The sequence below is a fragment of the Phodopus roborovskii genome, unplaced genomic scaffold, assembly GCF_943737965.1.
Source record: "Phodopus roborovskii unplaced genomic scaffold, PHOROB, whole genome shotgun sequence".
NCBI classification, from domain to species: Eukaryota; Metazoa; Chordata; class Mammalia; order Rodentia; family Cricetidae; genus Phodopus; species Phodopus roborovskii.
Genome location: NW_026126540.1, coordinates 22,948,772 through 22,966,202, shown reverse-complemented (window position 1 = coordinate 22,966,202; position 17,431 = coordinate 22,948,772). Strand labels below are relative to the sequence as shown.

General features: G+C 51.7%; 1 protein-coding gene across 1 annotated transcript; it reads left to right on the top strand.

Annotated features, from left to right (window-relative positions):
* Nucleotides 1-44: 44 nt before the first annotated feature.
* On the top strand, nucleotides 45-17,341 carry Dcst1 (DC-STAMP domain containing 1; the record flags this gene model as incomplete). The annotated part of the gene is made up of 16 exons (XM_051199247.1): nucleotides 45-216; nucleotides 885-1,010; nucleotides 1,089-1,163; nucleotides 7,616-7,744; nucleotides 8,222-8,361; nucleotides 8,929-9,133; nucleotides 9,245-9,388; nucleotides 9,981-10,102; nucleotides 10,496-10,653; nucleotides 12,688-12,787; nucleotides 13,107-13,202; nucleotides 13,346-13,472; nucleotides 13,612-13,728; nucleotides 14,202-14,344; nucleotides 14,445-14,558; nucleotides 17,044-17,341. Coding segments are annotated over 16 exons (2,220 nt in total), but the record flags the coding sequence as incomplete, so codon positions are not given.
* Nucleotides 17,342-17,431: the final 90 nt, after the last annotated feature.

Here is a 17,431-nt window from a genome sequence, read left to right as displayed (position 1 = left end):
GAGCTAGGGAGCTGAAGGACACAGACCACAGTCGTGGGCTGTGAGTGAAGCCAAAGCCACAGGCTGCAGGCGCCTCTCTCCTCTCATCAGAATTTCACAGCCTGGGAATCTTTGAAGAGACTTCTAGGATGAAAAGGGTTCCTGAGAATAGACTGATGGACATTACACAGCATCAGAACGGAACAGGAAGGCAACAAAGGAAACTGCCCCACACCAGTGAGACAGCCAGCCCTCAGCCTCCGGCCCTTTCCCAGCATCCCTCAGACTTCTCTTGTCCTCTCTCCTCCATTCGGTGTCCTCCCTACAGCCTAGTCATCTTCTTCTTCCCACTGCTGGCTTACTCTTGACGATCCCTTATCTCTTCCAGTGTACGCCAAGTCCCTGCCACCATGCTTCCCCAGCATCTGATCCTCCTAAAATCTTAAACCTTAGCTGGGCAGTGGTGCTGCACGCCTTTAATCCCAGCACTCAGGAGGCAGAGGCAGGCAGATCTCTGTGAGTTTGAGGCCAGCCTGGTCTACAGAGAGAGTTCCAGGACAGGCAGGGCTGCACAAAGAAACCTTGTCTCAAAAAACCAAAAACCAAACCAAAACAAAAAACCCCCTCAAACCTTGGGGCTGGAGAGATGGCTCAGTGAGTGGTGAGGAGCACTTACTGCTCTCCCAGAAGACCTGACTCTGTCACCCAAGCAGCTTACAACAGCGTGTAACTATAGTAACTGTAGCTCCAGGGGATCCATGGCCCTTGACCATCCGCATACACATGACACACATAAACTCAGGCAGGCGCACACATATTGGTGAATAAAATTAAAGTGTTTCCAACCTTAATGAACTTCATTCAGCCAGAAAAAGAGGCTATGAGCTGAATTGTCTGCTTTTCAGCCATGCAGAGGCTCCTACGATGGGGTCTTCCAGTTTCCTGGAGCCGGTTCCTATGGCGCCAGCCAGGAGAGTTCCCTGCCACTGCTTTCCTGCTAGGAGCAGGCACTGGTGGGCTCTTGGCCATAGGCAAGTGAGGGAGCAGCAGGGCCGGGCGGGGCCGGGCGGGGGCAATCAGTTGACTTTTGGCTTCGCCCTGTTCCTCAGGTCTCTTTCAGCTCCTGGTGAACCCCATGAACATCTATGAGGAGCACAAGATGGCAGCGTTGTATGGCCTGGCAAGTTAGTAGTGGGTAGAGGTGGGCATTGGGGGCCTGGAGGAAACTGGAGGAAACGAGCTTGTTCGTTCTATGCCCCACTGTCCATGACTTCAGCCTCCTCTTACACTTTAGAAAAGAGAGAAGGGGACCTCAGAGGAGAGAGGATCCTATAGTGAGAAGGCCCAACCCTGCCTTCATTAAATCCTGTCGGTCTATGAGAGTCCCACTGCGCACACATCATAGGCCAGACCCTGCACCTTATCACAGCTCTGTTGACCACTCCTGCACACACTGCTGCACACCTTACTCTTGACTACCAGTTCCTCCCTCCCTCCTCCCTCCTCCCTTCCTCCTCCCTTCCTCCTTTCCTTCCTCCCTCCCTCCCTCCTCCCTTCCTCCTTTCCTTCCTTCCTCCCTCCCTCCCTTTCTCCCTCCCTCCTCCCTCCCTCCCTCCTCCCTCCTCCCTTCCTTCCTTCCTCCCTCCCTCTCTTTCTCCCTCCTTCCTCCCTTCCTCCCTCCTTCCTTCCTCCCTCCCTCCTTCCTCCCTTCCTCCCTCCTTCCTCCCTCCCTCCCTCCTCCCTCCTCCCTCCTCCCTTCCTTCCTTCCTCCCTCCCTCTCTTTCTCCCTCCTTCCTCCCTCCCTCCCTCCTCCCTTCCTCCCTCCCTTCCTTCCTCCCTCCCTCCCTTTCTCCCTCCTTCCTCCCTCCCTTTCTCCCTCCCTCCTCCCTTCCTCCTTTCCTCCCTCCCTCCCTCCCTCCCTTCCTTCCTCCTTTCCTCCCTTCCTCCCTCCCTTCCTTCCTCCCTCCCTTCCTCCCTCCCTCCCTCCCTTCCTTCCTCCTTTCCTCCCTTCCTCCCTCCCTTCCTTCCTCCCTCCCTTCCTTCCTTCCTCCATCCCTTCCTTCCTCCTTTCCTGAAGATTCAGAACCAAGGTGACAAGCACCATCCTTTTTAGAGTTTACAGTTAAAAAAAAAAAAAAAAAAAGTCACCCATAGCTGGGTGTGGTGACTCACACCTATAATCTACAATCTCAGAATTCATAAGGCTAAGGCAGGAGGATTGCCTTAATTTAAGATCAACCTGGTGTACACAGTCTGTTCCAGGACAGTCTAGATTGCCAAGTAACATCTTGCCTCAAAAACTAGAAACTGACCAACCTACCAGTGTGAGACAATGAAGTAAGAAAACAAAGTAGGCTGTGGAGGAGGAAGGAAGGGGCTGGGCGCGACCCTAACCCTGTCAGGGAAGACGGCTAGAGGTGACATTTGAATGGAGACATTTGCTTTGGGTAGTGTTAGGCCACAGGAAAGGGACAGCTGAGAAAGGTTATGCAAAAGTGGCTTAAGCTTAGAGACAGTTTATCATCCCACAGAAAAAGTCCCATGACAGAAGTGTGTGCCCGCTTATGTCTGGAGTTCCAGGACAGCCTGGGCTTACTGTGTAAGACTTTGTCTCAAAAAACAAAAACAAAACAAAACAAAAAACTGAAAGAACAAGACAAATAAGACAAAAAGAGAGAAAGAAAAAAGAAAAAGAAAAAGTGGCTGTAGAGTTTGAGAAACCTAACAGCTGCAGCTGCCAGCCTGGAGGCATGTGTACTTAGAACCCCAGCACTCAGAGGGCGGAGGCAGGAGGATTGTATATGAGAGGCCAACCTATGTTAAGACCTTTATCTCAAAGGGCTGGAGAGATGGCTCAGGAGTTAAGAGCACTTGATGCTCTTGCAGAGGACCTGGATTTGATTCCCAGTACTCAGATGACAGGCACTAGGCACACAACACACATGGTATACATACATATATGCAAGCAAAACATATGTATGCATATATATATATGCTTACTTAATTTTTGTTGTTGTTTTTCACTCTTTTTTTAATTTTAAATTTTTTTTGCTCTTATTCCAGTTCCCCCTCCCTCCCTCCTTCTCTCCCTCCCTCCCATGTCCTCCCACCCCCTCCCATCCAATCCCCCCCCACTCCACAGGGAGGATGATGCCTTCCAGGAGTGGTCAACAAAATCTGTCAAGTCATTTGGAGTAGGGACTAGGCCTTCCCTCCTGCCTCTAGGTTAAGGCAGTTATCCCTCTATGGGGAATGTGCTCCCAAAGTCCTTTTGGGCACCAAGGATACATCCTGGCTCCTCTGTCTGAGGTCTCTTAGACTGCTCAGTCCTTCTGGCTGAGACCCACATCCAGGGGGTCTGAGTTAGTCCCATGCTGGATCCCCAGCTATCAGTCTGGGGGCCGTTAGCTCCTCCTTGTTCAGTTGTTACTGTTTTTGAGATGGGGTTTCTCTGTGTAGCCCTAGCTGTCCTGGAACCCTCTGTAGATCAGGCTGGCAGCAAACCCACAGAGATCCCTCTGCCTCTGCCTCCTGAGTGCTGCTGGGACTAAAAGCGTGCACCATCACCACCGGTACCTAATTTTTTAAAAATAATTTTTTTCCAACAAACTAAAACACCAGCCAGCGTGTTTCAGTTTTCCACTGGCTTTGGCTTGAGGGTTTTTTTGGTGGTGGTGGTGGTGGTTTTTTGTTTTGGTTTGGTTTGGTTTTTGTTTGTTTTTTCTTTGAGACAGAGTTTCTCTGTGTAGCTCTGACTGTCCTGGAACTCTATAGACCATGCTGACCTGGAACTCAGGCCCAAAGCTTCCCGGATGCTGGTACAAAAGGCTGTGCTGCCATTGTCCAGCTGCCTAGAGGTTTTTCTGTTTCAGAGCTCCCCCCGTAACTCCAGGCATCAGATCTCTATGGAGCAATCTCAGAAACTAGGGAGGAGTATTTTGTCCTCCTACCCCACTCGCCAGCAGGCTTTCCACATCTCTGTGGTCCATACAGCGACTGATGCCCTTCTCTAACCCTGTCCCAGCCCAGGGCAATGGGAGGAAAGTCACTGGCTTATTGAACACATAAACTATAGAGTCTTTGACCATAAGGCCAAGACCACAGTAAACTCTTCTCCTCTCTGACCGCTGTATTCATGTATGTTCTGTAGATGACCTTTCACTCAGACAAGTAGGAAGCCCCAGGCGTGGCGACTAGGACTTATTTTGAGAGGTTAAAGGGTCCTGTCTATTCCACATCTGGACTTCAGGTCCCATGCTTCTTAAATGTCACCTCTCCATGCTGCTCCAATCCGCCCCACCCCAGCCCCTTAGCCCTGGGTCCTGCACTCACTTCTCCATCCTTCCCTTTCTATTGCTGCTTTGCTCCTGCCTGTCACATTCTCTGACAGTTTCATATAGGCAGATAATGAATGTTAGTCAATTTGAACCCCCTTGCCTTCCCCGCCCAGCCGTCTCCTACTGAAACCTCTCATCCCAATAAGCCCCCCCCCACACACATACTTCATGTCTTCCTTTTGCTGTTAAATTAGAATCGCACGGGTAGGAAGGGATTTACTGGAGCTGGGACAACTTTTCAGTAGCTGGGACCATGCCTAGCCCCTCCCCGCAGCCCTCATTCCTCCCACCACACCATCCTGCACCCTCCTCTACCTAGAAAAGGCCTCGGGCTAGGCTTGAACTCCTCGTTCTCCTGCCATCACTTCTCAAAGACTGGAGTTACAGGTGTGTGCCACCATACCTGGCCTCCGTTGTTTCTTCTCATTTTGGAGAGAGGAAGAATCAGAGGGAAAGGTACAAAATCTATTTTTTATGGCAGGGAGGAGAACAAAGTCTTTAGTCATCAATGTTGCTCTAACTCCCCAGTGCTCTCAGTGTGGCGGGTTCGGTGATGGGCTCTGGGGTTCCTCGTGGTATGAACTTTGGCAGGTTCTTTTGGCTGGTCTCAAATGGAGCCACCCACAGACAGGCTCTTCCTTAAAGATGTGCATCCACCCTGATCCCCAGCAGCTGCTTGTGGATGGAGAACTCCAGGCCTGCTGCCTTTAGGAATTGCCTTTCCTCCTGCCTAAAGAGAGAAGTCCCACACTCTGGGATCTGCAGAGGGCGGGGCCTGGAGAAGCCTGGCCAGCTGCTACAGTTCCATGGGAGTCCAGCCCAGGAGGGACTAGCCAGAGTCCCTTCCTGTGATAGTCCCTAGAGGGTCTTAACTGCCTACACTAAATGCTATGCTTCACTTCCAGAACATTAACATTTCCAGTTTTTTGCTTTGCTTTGTTTTTTCGTTTTTGATTTTTGGTGTGTGTGTGTGTGTGTGTGTGTGTGTGTGTGTGTGTGTGTGTGTGTTTGCTTTGATTGACTGGTTGCTCTTGTAGCTCTGGTTGTCCTGGAATTAGCTATGTAGACTAGGGTGGCCTTGAACTTTACAGAGAGCTGCCTGACTCCCACACTGGTCTCAAACCTGGTATGTTTTATCCTTCTGCCTCCACCTCTGCACACGAGGATTGAAGGCATATGCCACCAGGACTCCTCGTTCTTTGGGTGCTGGGGATCAAACCCAGGGCATCATGCATGCCTGGCAAGCACTCAACTGGACTTCATCCCCAGCCCTTCTGACTTGTTGAGACAGAGTCTCATGATCAGACTGATTGTGAGCATAGAGCAGGGAGGTCTTTTCCATCCTCCTGCCTCAGCCTCCTGAGTAGCTGGGGTTATAGGTTATAGGACCCTGATCCTTCTTTTTAGAATTATTTACCTACTTAGTGTTGGTGACAAGCAACCCCTGTTCTCTTTCTATAAACTGGGTCAGATAGAGGAGTGAAAGACTAGTTCTGCCCTTCGTGTGGAGCTAAAGGAGCCGCAGGGACATAGAGAAGAGCTCTGTCAGCTCTTGTCACAGCTGGCGTCTAAGGCCAAGACCACAGAACAAGTCCCTTTCACTGCCCTGTAACGCATAGATTGGTTTAAGCAAACCCAGACTCAACCCCCAGGGGCCAGGGCAGAACCAGGCTATTGTCCTTGAACCAAATCCAAGTTGTGTTAACAAGTGAGAAGGCAAGGGAGAGGGAAAAAAAAAAAAAAAAAAAAAAAAAAAAAAAAAACCAAGTGCTGGGTGGCATCCAGGGTCTGCCACAAACCTGTATGTTTAGGTGGGGCGATGGGGGCGGAGCGACACTGGCAGGGCGGAGGGCAGCAGCCACTTGAAGACCTGGGGGGAAGTGGGCAGCAGCCAGGGCCCTGTGGACTGATGAGCAAAAGCCTCAGGGGCATGGGATCGCCACAGGAGGTGGGAGGGCAGACCACTAGGGTCTATCGAGCATGTCAAAGGGTTTGGAGTCTATCTGCCAAGTGTAGCAAAAAGACAGAATTGAAGGAGGGAAGGGCCATAAACTGCTTATGCTTTGATAAGATCATCTTGGCCACAGACGTGGAAGGTATTGAGAGAGAGGAATGAAGACAGGTTGGAAAATTTCCATCCATGAGGCTGGAGAGATGGCTCAGAGGTTAAGAGCACTGGCTGTTCTTCTAGAGGACCCAGGTTCTATTCCCAGCAACCACACTGAACAGCTCACGACTGTCTGTAACTCTAATTCCAGGGATCCAGCACCCTCTTCTGGCCTCCAAGGGTTAGGTATGCACATATACAGGCAAAAACACTCCTGCCCACAAAATAAAAAAATAAAGTTTCGGGCCAGGAGCTAGGGGTAGAGCCATGGTAGAACACTTACTGCGCATGTGGAAGGTTGTACGCTAGCATCGCAACAATAGGCGCTAGTCCCAGTGAGTGGTGATGGGGACTGTGGGAGGACAGAGGGGATGATGGGAGTATGAGTATTTGGGGTTTGCTTTGGCCATCATTGGGCAAAGACTCCATCTACACGGGGATCTTCTTGTTCCCTGACTAGGTCGTGCTGTTCCTTTGTCCCGGGCTGCCATCTGTGCCTCCTAACAACAGTTACTCATCTCCCAGGCCCAGCTGACACATCATCTCCTTTGTCCAGCCTTCCCAGCCCCACCCCTCCCTGCAGAAATACCCACACCCTCCTTGGCTCCACAGCTCTCTCCATAAGCCCCGCCCTGGTGCACAGAGCACGTCTGTCCCACGGGAGTCATTTGTTTACTTGTCTGTCTTTCTCTCTGGGTTATGAGCTTCACCAGCTCACTGTCTCCTTACAGAGACCACATGTGCAGCTGTGACTGCTGTAACTTGCCAACCACACATGATTAAGAACTCCTGCACGGGAAGGGTGGGGATGTGGGTGCTGTGGGTGCCAGAGCACTGGCACTGTCCAGTGGGCTCCGACTGCTTCTCTGAACACCTTGTGCATCCAGCCTGGATGTGGAAAGTATGGTTCTCTGACACCCACATGCACATTTGTGACCATGACTTTTTTATCCCTAACCATCTCCCTAGGACTTTCCAGAGTCAGATATATAGGTGCACTCTATAAATGGCTAGGGAAGGCAGGGAGGAGGGAGGGAGGGATGGAGGGAGGAAGCCTGAGAAGTGTATCAAAGTAGGTATAAATAGGGATGAGGGCAGGGTAGATCCAGGAGAGGGCTGGAGCAGGTGGAGGTCTGGTAAATGTGAGGTTGCTTCCTTACTTCATCTCCCCACCTTCTGAATTTTCCAATAGGCTTGGGGGCCATAGGCTGGGGGACCTCCCCACATACTCGTTGTGCCAGTGTCCTGTTGGTACCCAAGATGCTGGGCAAAGAAGGCAGACTCTTTGTCCTGGGATATGCTTTGGCTGCCATCTACAAAGGTGAGAAGTGGCTGTCCCAGAGTACCAGTTGGTGACACCAAAGCAGTGACCCTGGGCAGATCATCTAGCGGGGACCATGATGAAAGAGGAGCATGTGTGGTTATAGAGGTGGTGGTGGCGGTAGTGGTGGTGATGGTGGTTATGGTGATGGTGGTTATGGTGATGGTGGTGGTTGTAGTGGTGGTAATGGTGGTTATGGTGATGGTGGTAGTGTGGTGATGGGATGTCATGTCTTTCTGTTCTAACTTGCTGCATTCCCCTGAGAGTACCTCCCTATCTCTTGACCTCCTTAGCTTATGGGGCTGAAAAGACAAGGATTGAATGAGATCTCTCATAGACTCGTTCAAGCCCATCATGACACAGTCTTAGAAGGTGTCCTATGGGCTCACAGGTAGTCTGTGTGCAGAGAAGGTGCCAGGGGTGGCTCTAAGAAGGGACTGACTGCAGAGAGGTGACCTGCTGGGTCTCTTCTGCCAGGGCCAGCAGCCAACCTGCAGCACAACCTCAATGAAGTCATAGCATCCCTGGGCTGCACTGTGGAGCTGCAAATCAACAACACCCGAGCAGCCTGGCGCGTCTCTACAGCCCCTTTGCGTGCCGTGTTCAAGGACCTGCTGGTCAGGCCCTGTATAATTAATCCTATGGTCCCCTAGTGGAAATGTTCCTAGTATATTTTGTAGTGCTATCCCCAAACATTGCAGAGCCCTTGTTGATCTTGGGGTGCTAAAAGCCAGGAGAACATCCTACCATTGGGACATACATACATCCACATCTCCAGATACCTGCATGGGCAGCTGAATTACAATGTAGGGAAATTGGGAACATTGGTCTCTGAAGACCAGAGGATCAGAGAATGGGAAATTCAGGAGCTAGCCATTTGGAGCTTGGGAATGTTAGAAAGGGGAGGGGAGTTCATAGGGATATGGGAGGTTAGGCCTGAAGGGCTAAGGTTCAAATTTATGGGGACCACTAAGCAGTAAAGATTGATGGAGGCCCAGGGGAAAGCTGAGGGTCTGGGAATAAGGCAGAGCCACAAGGGGAGGCAAGGCTGCCAAGGGGACCTGGAGGGAGGTTTTGTCTTAGGCCTAGATTCCTGTGGGCTGAGGTAAGAGCCCTAAGTGTGGCATTGCTAGAAAACACACTGGGAAGCAATAGTCTATAAGCCCCTCCCCTGCTTTCTCCAGGGCAGCAAAGAGTCACTAAAAGCAGAGACTTGGAACATCTCTACCTCCTTTAAGGACTTGGATGCTCAAGTGAGGAGTGAGATTGGCTACTTACCTGAGGATGCCAAGGACACTCCAGGCACAGAGGCCCACAGAGCGCCTCGAGGCAGAATCCGCCTGTCCACACAGAAGATGTATGAGCTGAAGACCAAGCTGCGCTGCTCCTGTAAGCACTGTTCCTGGGCAGGGCAGGGTGGGGCGGACTTCAGCGCCAAGCTCCAGGCCAGGGCCAGGGCCAGGGCCAGGGCTCCTGGACACCCCTGTCTCTTTGCTACAGATGTGGTAAATAAGGCCATAATCAGCTGCCATCACTGGTTCGAAAGAAAGCATCAGCAGTGCATGCAGCGTGTCTGGGTCCCACTCCTGAACCACCTGCTTTGCCTGCCAATGACGTTCAAGTTCTTCTGTAGCATTGCCAAGGGTTAGTGGCAGGATCCCAGATTAAAGGAGACGAATCCTTGGGACCCCAATAGGTATAAGGCCAGAGGGTTGGCAGGTGTAGAGGATGTGGGCTCTGTGGGTACATGGGTCCACTCCCTACTGACTTCTCTGTAGTGTAGATGAGTTTCAGCGAAGCTGTGAATTCCATCTCTCCATTGGAAAGACTGATACAATAATAGTTCTCATTCCCCGTAAGTGTTTTGAAATTTAACCAGCTAATGCATGCCAAGTGCTAACAGAAGTGGTACCCAGAGGAACTGCTCTAGAAAGGTTGGATACCGTTATTAGTATTTGGTATGGTTAGGGACGGATGCAAAAATGGGAGTGAAGCACAAGGCAGTTTATCCCAGCACTCAGGAGGCCGAGGCAGGCAGACCTCTGTGAGTCTGAGGCCAGCCTGGTCTCCAGAGCTGGTTCTAGAATAGCCAGGGCTACACAGAGAAACCCTGTCTCAAAAAACCAAAATCAAAAGGAAAAAAAAAAAAAAAAGAGCGAATCATCAGGCAGTGTTTCTGGGTGGGAGCCTGGGCTCCAGCCCCAAGAGGCCCTGACTTGGCCTCACTGTCCACCAGTGATGGAGACTTGGTGTCACAGGCGCATCCCAGTGGAAGGCAACTTTGGGCAAACCTATGACTCCCTCAACCAGTCTATTCACGGTCTGTATGGAGAATTTTCAGCCAATATTGACATCAAGGTAGGAGGCAGAGGTATGGGAGCGGGAAAGGAGCAGATAGGGAGCCGGAGGGGAGGAAGGAAGGCATCAAGGGACAAGGCAGGAGGGAGGATACACGAGAGGCCCGGGGAAGAGGTGTCTGGATGTGGACGGGGGCCAGGAGAGGGCCAGTGCTGGGGGAATCATGCCAGCCTGTGGGACATATGTATGTATCAGGCTTGGGGGTGGAATGGATAGTCAAGGATGAGATGGTGTCAACTAATGTGGGCGCAGGGTAGCCAGACCTGTCACAGAGACTAGTGAGCAGGTGAAGTGACAACTCCTGGAGGTCCTGGGAGGGTCAGGGGCTTGAGGAGGGTGCCAGTGGGAATGCAGGATGTGCGAGACTACAGCAGGCACATATTCCCTTCCCAGGAAGAGAAGCAGTCTGCAGTGCTGGGTGCCAACCTGAGCTGGGAGCGCATGAGCGTTGAGGTGCGGGACTATGTGCAGCAGCAGGAGGCCCACCTGCGGTGGGCTGCAGGCCTGCTGCATGTGCTCCTGTCCTGCACCTTCCTGCTGGTCTTCCACGCGTGAGCCACAAGCCCCACCTGTTGCCCCTTCCTGCAGCCTGGGTGGGAACCCTGGTGGAGGAGACGCAGAGCTGAACCCTAATTGGGAATCTGAGTCTTACGTGCCTGTTTTTGTTTGTTGTTTGTTTTACAGCTTTGGGGCATGTAGATATTTTAAGGATTGCTGTTACCCATGTTGCTACTGTTTTTGAAAAAGTGACTGTCTTCATTGTCTGTCCCCTCCTGGCATCTATCTCAACACTGCCCCCCCCCCCGTCCCCCGTCCCCTTCCCCCCATTGAGCTTTGACTGTGGATTTTTCCCCTTGCCCTTCATGTTCCCCTTGGCTCTGACTTTGTGCCATTTTTATCATCCAGTTTTGCTTTCATTCTCTCCTGCCTGCTGTGTTGGCAGCTCCTTTCCTTCTATTGAGAACAAAGTCCTCCTCCCAGCCCAGTATCTGCCTAGGCTGCCCTGGCTTCCCTGATTGACTTCTGGACCTTCTCCTTTTCTCCACCCTCAAGTGTCTGGGCTGGGCAGGAGCTAGGTGATGGCAGTCATAGGGACCCTTGCTGTTTGTCCCTGTTCTTGAGGCTAGAGTGGCCCCAAGTGAATGATTATATGCATACCCAGGGCCCTGTGGAAGGGCAAAGGTGAACCCGCCATAATCGCTACCCTGGTCTAGACATTCCTGGTCTAGTTGAGGTGGTGGGAGAGACACCCAGGAAACACAGATGGCTCAAGGGCAATACTATGGACTGGCTATGGGGGACAGGTGTGGGAGCTAACATGGGGGTGGTCATATCTGGACTCCAGAGCTGCAGGTGGGATCTGTGGTCAAGGGAAGGCAGGGTAGTGTCTTGAGCAAGGACCTCAGCATCTGCACAGTTTGTGGGGTAGTGATGGGTGAGCTGAGCTGAGGACAGCTTGGCTAGGAGAGTCTGGAAAGCCCCTACAGGAAGGCCCTGAATGGCGGTGGGGTTGGGAAGGTGGCCTCAAGATGGATGAGGGTGGATGGTGGGCTGTACAGGGGCAGAGGCCAGGCTAGGTCGGAGGTTAGGTAGCCTGGAGAGTGAGGCAGGGCAGGAAGATGGCCTAAATGGAAGGAAGTGAAAAAGGCATAAAAGTTCTCAAAGCCAAGCTTGGGGAGGGAAGGAGGAAACATAGAGTCACTGCCAGGCTTTCAACCTGGGTGAGATCACTCAGGAACAGGACAGAGCTGGGGGGAAGGGCTGTTCCAGCTTAGGAAACCCAACATTGCAGTGATAGGTCTGTCCGCAAGGGGGTGCCCTAGTCTATCTTTGCATTTCTTTGAAGCACCCCAGCGGCATTGTTAAAAGAGGGATTTATGTTTCATATTTTATAGTTTAATATATTTGACGTGTTTTCACAATTAGGATTTTTCCTTAGGAAACAAGCATTGAATGGGTCTTTGGGAGTTACACAAAGAACACCTACATATGCACACATATGTCTGCACACACACACAGCTCAGAGCAAATCAGAAAGAGCTGGAAAGACAGATGTCTGGATAGGAATTTTGTTTGAGGTATTCAGCAGGCAAACCTGGAAGGCATGGTGGAAAAAACCCTTAATGCCAGCACTCAGCACTCAGGAGGCAGAGGCAGGCAGATCTCTAAATTCCAGGCCAGCCTGGTCTACGTTGTGAGACCTTGTCTCAAAAATGATAAATAAATAGAGGCGAGTACGGGAGCCACAGTACTGAGTGATTCCTGCTGTCTGGAGGGTTTTCTGCTTCTGTGCATCATCTTCTTTCATCCTGCAAGACAAGCATCTGCCCCTAACTCACAGCCTGCTCATGCCCTCCTCTGTTGGGTCTCAGCAGTCACATAGGTGGACATCTACTGCACAACCAGAAGGCAGGGTAGAGCCCACTTCCTTCACACCAGGTCACCTGCCCCTGGCTTTTGACACAGGGGTACACAGGGAATGCCCATTGATCTGACAAGTGACTAGGTCTGAAAGAAGTCCATCGTTGGGTGTAGATGGGAGACACTGATGCTGGACATGGAGACGCCCGTCTGTCCCTCCATAGGTCCTTCTCCTACATGGATAGTTATAATTGGGACATCCGCTTTGACAACATCTACATCAGCACCTACTTCTACCAGATTGATGAGCGCAGGAAGAAGCTGGTGAGGGAACTCAGTCCCGCCAGAGGATGCCTTACTGTCCTTACCCCAGGAGAGCAAAGACCCTTTTACCTATAGAGACATGTCTTTTTAATGTGTATGTGCCTGCTTGTCTGTATGTGTGCCATATGCGTGTATGGAGTGCCCTCAGAGGCCAGCAGTGGGTGTCGGACCTCCTGTAACTGGAGTTCCAGGCAGTTGTGAGCCATCTGATGTGGGTACTAGGTACTGAACCTAACCTCTGAAAGAGCAGCAAGCACTCTTAACAGCTGAGCCACCCCTCCAGTCCTTTTTCTCTTCTTTCTTTCTTTTTTTTTTCCAGGGCAAACCGAGTCTGTTGCCACTCCGAAAGGCAGAAAAGAGATCTGTTATCTTCCCTTTCAAGCCCTCTATCCAGGCCTCAGAAATGCGAAATGTGGTGAGACTGGATCAGGGAGTAGGTCAGGGATGGGGGCCACTTGCAGGTGGGACTCTGAGGGTGGAGGGCAAAGGACAGAGAATACTCCAAGATCCAAGCCAGGGCGGGGGGCACCCAACCCTACCCATCTGGGCTCCCCACAGGCAAGGGAACTCCTAGAGACGCTGCCTATCCTGCTGCTGCTGCTGGTGCTGTGTGGGCTCGACCGGGCTCTCTACTCTGTCTTTGACGCCATCCGCCGGCACTCCTTCCTGCAGTACTCCTTCCGAAGTAAGCCTGGGCCCAGGCCGCAGCCTAAGTGACAGTCCCCTCCGCAGAACATCTCCCCCTCCTCTCCCCTCCTCCTCCCACGTCCAACCTCAGCCCTTTCATCCCAGCTTGTACCTAAAACTCTCTCCATTCTGACCAGGCAGTCACAAACTGGAGGTGAAGGTTGAGGGAGACTCCATGCTGGCCAGGCTTCTTCGGAAAACCATTGGAGCTCTGAACACCTCCACGGACACAGGAATTGAATCAGACAATATGCGTGAGTGATGCAGAAGGCTGAGATCTGTGGAATCTAGGGTAGGGCGCTAGCAGAAGACAAGAGGGTAGAGCTGAAGATGCCTTTGAAAGAGGAAAGGTTTGGTATGCTCAAACTTGAAAAGTCAGAAACTGGAAGAGCTTGGCTCAGAGAAAACTGGTTTGCCAGCATTTTGAGGCCCTGCCTCCTTGTCCAGCAGACCTTTCTGCCATAATGAAATTGAGACCAAGCAGCCTTCAGAGGAGGTGGGGTGAGGGCAGTTAGTGAGTAGCTATGGTACTGACCGAGAAGCTATGCAAGATGGGGCAGAAGAGGCAGGGTGTGTGTGTGTGTGTGTGTGTGTGTGTGTGTGTGTGTGTGTGTGTCAAACTGGAGGCCCATCCTGTACCTCCTCCTGGGTGCAGGGATCAACTCAGTGCTGGCCTGTCCCTCAGCTGGCTCTGACCAGAAAGCTGACAGCCTGCCTCTTCCCCCAGCCTGCCTGCCACAACCCATAGGCATGGATGCCAGGGCCTACTGGAGTGCTTCACTGCCAACCCTCCTGCTTGTGTGTCTCTGCCTAGCCCAAGCTTTTGGCTACAGGCTCAGGAGGGTCATCGCAGCCTTCTATTTCCCCAAGGTGAACTCTCAGACAACTCCACCCCTGAACATGCACACAGCCCCATGGCCCTCTCCTGCTCTGTCACTGAGCTCCCCTTGCTCCCCACCTGACCCCTTAGCGAGAGAAGAAGCGGATCCTGTTCCTCTACAATGAGTTACTGAGGAAGAGAGCAGCCTTCACTCAACTCAGAAGGGCCGCCATTGTTCGTCGGGCACGTCAGCAGAGGGTTCCTGTGAGTGCAGTCCCCAGCAAGTCTGCCAGCTCCTGGCTGGGTCTAGAGACTACAGAGAAGGGACATCCCTTTCAGTCCACTCAGGGCCCTCAATGTCCCAGGCCTGTTGGAGCTGAGTGGGTCTGACCCGATGCAGGTTCAAGCACCTTCTGGAGGCCAGGGCTGTGTCTGTCTCTGAACTTCAGGACTCAGCACAGCTTGAGACGTGTAGTGGCCCTTTAGGAAGTGACAGAAAGGGGAAGTCAGAGCGGATGGTCTGTTTGGAGGAAAGTGAGCAACACTGATCAGAAAGAAGCCGCTGACAAGCCCAGAGCAGTTCCGGAAAAGGGAGAGGAGGCAGGTGGTCGGGGGTTAGGAAGGCTTGTTGAAGGAGCATGCAATCTCTGGAAGACACAGGATTAGGGCCTCCATAAGCTGTGTCTGTTTCTTCCTTGAAAGAATGGGGTGTTTAGACAGGGCAGTGAGGCCATTCTTCAGTGTTGTAAGAAGGGCAATTGGGGGGCAAAGAATTTTTGATTCAAATTCTGCTCTATCCCTGCCATTCTATGACTGTTGTGTGACCTTGAGAACCTTACTTTCTCTCTTCTGTAAGATGATGTGAACTACTTATTTGTTCAGTCGTTATGATGACTGTTTTACTTCCTTGATGCTGGTATGAGGGGAAAAACACTCTATATGTGTGTTAGTTGCCACTGTACCTCACTGTGTGCCTGGAGCAAACAACTTTTTCCATCAGTTCTCTCAGCTGACAGAGATGGCAACAGTACAGTAAACACAGCTGGGTGATGATGGCACACACTTTTAATCCCAGCACTCAGGAGGCAGAGGCAGGTGGATCTCTGAGTTTAAGGCCAGCTTGGTCTACAGAGCAAGTTCCAGGACACCAGGGCTACACAGAGAAACCATATCTTAAAAAATAAAACAAAACAACAAAATAACATGCACACACAGGCATGTTTGCATGCACACACAGGCATGTTTGCATGCACACACAGAGAGGGTGTTAGGGATGGAACAGGAGGCATGAGCTCTACCACCGAGCTGGTTATTTATTTTGCTATAGTCTCTTTTTATAGGTACCAATGCTGTAAGCAGAGCAATGGGGCTGGTAAGACAGCTAAGTGGGCAAGGGTGCCTGCCACCAAATCTGATGTCCTGAGTTCAACCCCACCCACATGGTAGAAGGAAAGGACTCCCACAAATTGTTCTCTGACTGCCACACGTGCCTCATGGCACACATAAACATGGCATCAACAGGCTGGGACCCCTTGACCTTGGTCATGAAGTAAACTGAGCCTGAATAGCTAGATGAAGTCAGAGGGATATGTATTCTAAGTTAAAGGAAAAGGATGTGAAAAAGCTCAGAGACCGAAGGGAATGCCAAGACCAACGGCTAAGCTAAGGAAAAACAAAAACACACCTCGGCAGGACCAGGGAGGCATAGCAAGACTACAAAGAAACAGGTGTTGGAGGGCTCTGAAGACCAAGATCTGCTTTTATCTGACAAGCAGTGGGGCCCTGGAGTTTTTCTTTTTCTTCTTTTGAGACAGGGCTTCTCTGTGTAGCCTTGGCCCCTCTGGCGCTCACTCTGTAGACCAGGCTGGCCTTTAACTCACAGAGATCTGCCTGCCTCTGCATCCCCTGGGATTTTTAAAGCAATGGTCAGTGAAGGATTCCTGGCAGTTATATGAAGAGGGTGTTTGCAAAATGGGATACTGAACCTAGTGATCTCAACGTTTGTTATTTGGCTCCTGCCAGCTTTGACTGAGCTATGACTCATGAAAGTTATACCACCTTTTTTTTTAAGATTTTTTTTTAAGATTTAAAAACTTTCACTTACTTATTACAGATGGGTAGTTTGCCTACACACACGTCTGTGCATCTCATGAGTGTCTGGTGCCCAGGAGATAGTCATATCCCCTAGAACTTGAGTTACAGACAGTTGTTAGCTGCTATGTAGGTGCTGGAACTCAAACCTGGGCCCTGTGGAAGAGGGGTCATGGTTCTGAACCCCTGAGCTATCTCTTCCGCCTTCCTGGAAGGTGTAAATAATCATTGTCTGCCCTACTCCCTTCTAAGCCTCACTGTAAGAATCAAATTAAGCTGCTCTATAGGTGCACACAATAGCTGTTACTGGTTATCCTCCCATCATGGGAGAAAAGGCGGCTCTTTAAGACTTCCACTGGGCATTGGTGGCGCACACCTTTAATCCCAGCACTCAAGAGGCAGAGGCTGGAGGATCTCTGTGAGTTCGGGGCCAGCCCCGTCTACAGCGCAAGTTCCAGGACAGGCTCCAAAGCTACAGAGAAACACTGGGGGCGGAGGGACCTCACTTTGATTGTACCCTCGCCTTCCAGAGCTCTTCTGGTACACCCCAGCTTCCTCCAACAAACCACTGTCAGGCCTTGGGACCCGAGACATTAATAGCTGTCCAGAGCTCCTGACAACCACCTGGCACTAATCAATCCGCCTCGCCTCCCAACAGCGCCACCACCTGGTGGACACTCTGTACCGCCTGTGCCCTGTCCTGCGCCGCTTGATGCGTCGGCGCTGCGTAGTGTGCCAGGCACCCGAGACGCCCGAGTCCTACGTGTGCCCTACGCCGGGCTGTCAGGCTGTGTACTGCCGTTCGTGCTGGGACGACATGCGACGACAGTGCCCGGTGTGCACGGCCCGCGAGGAGCTCTCTTCCTCCGCCTACAGCGACAGCAACGACGACGCCGTCTATGGCGAGTGAAGGGATGCTGCCCGCCTTCTTGCTAAATAAAGTGTGATGCACGCTCCCGCGGCTGGCGCTTCGTGGGGGTCTGGGACTGGGTAAGCCGGAACGACGGCCCGCACGACCCTCACGAAGCCGGGTCGCAGACCCGAGG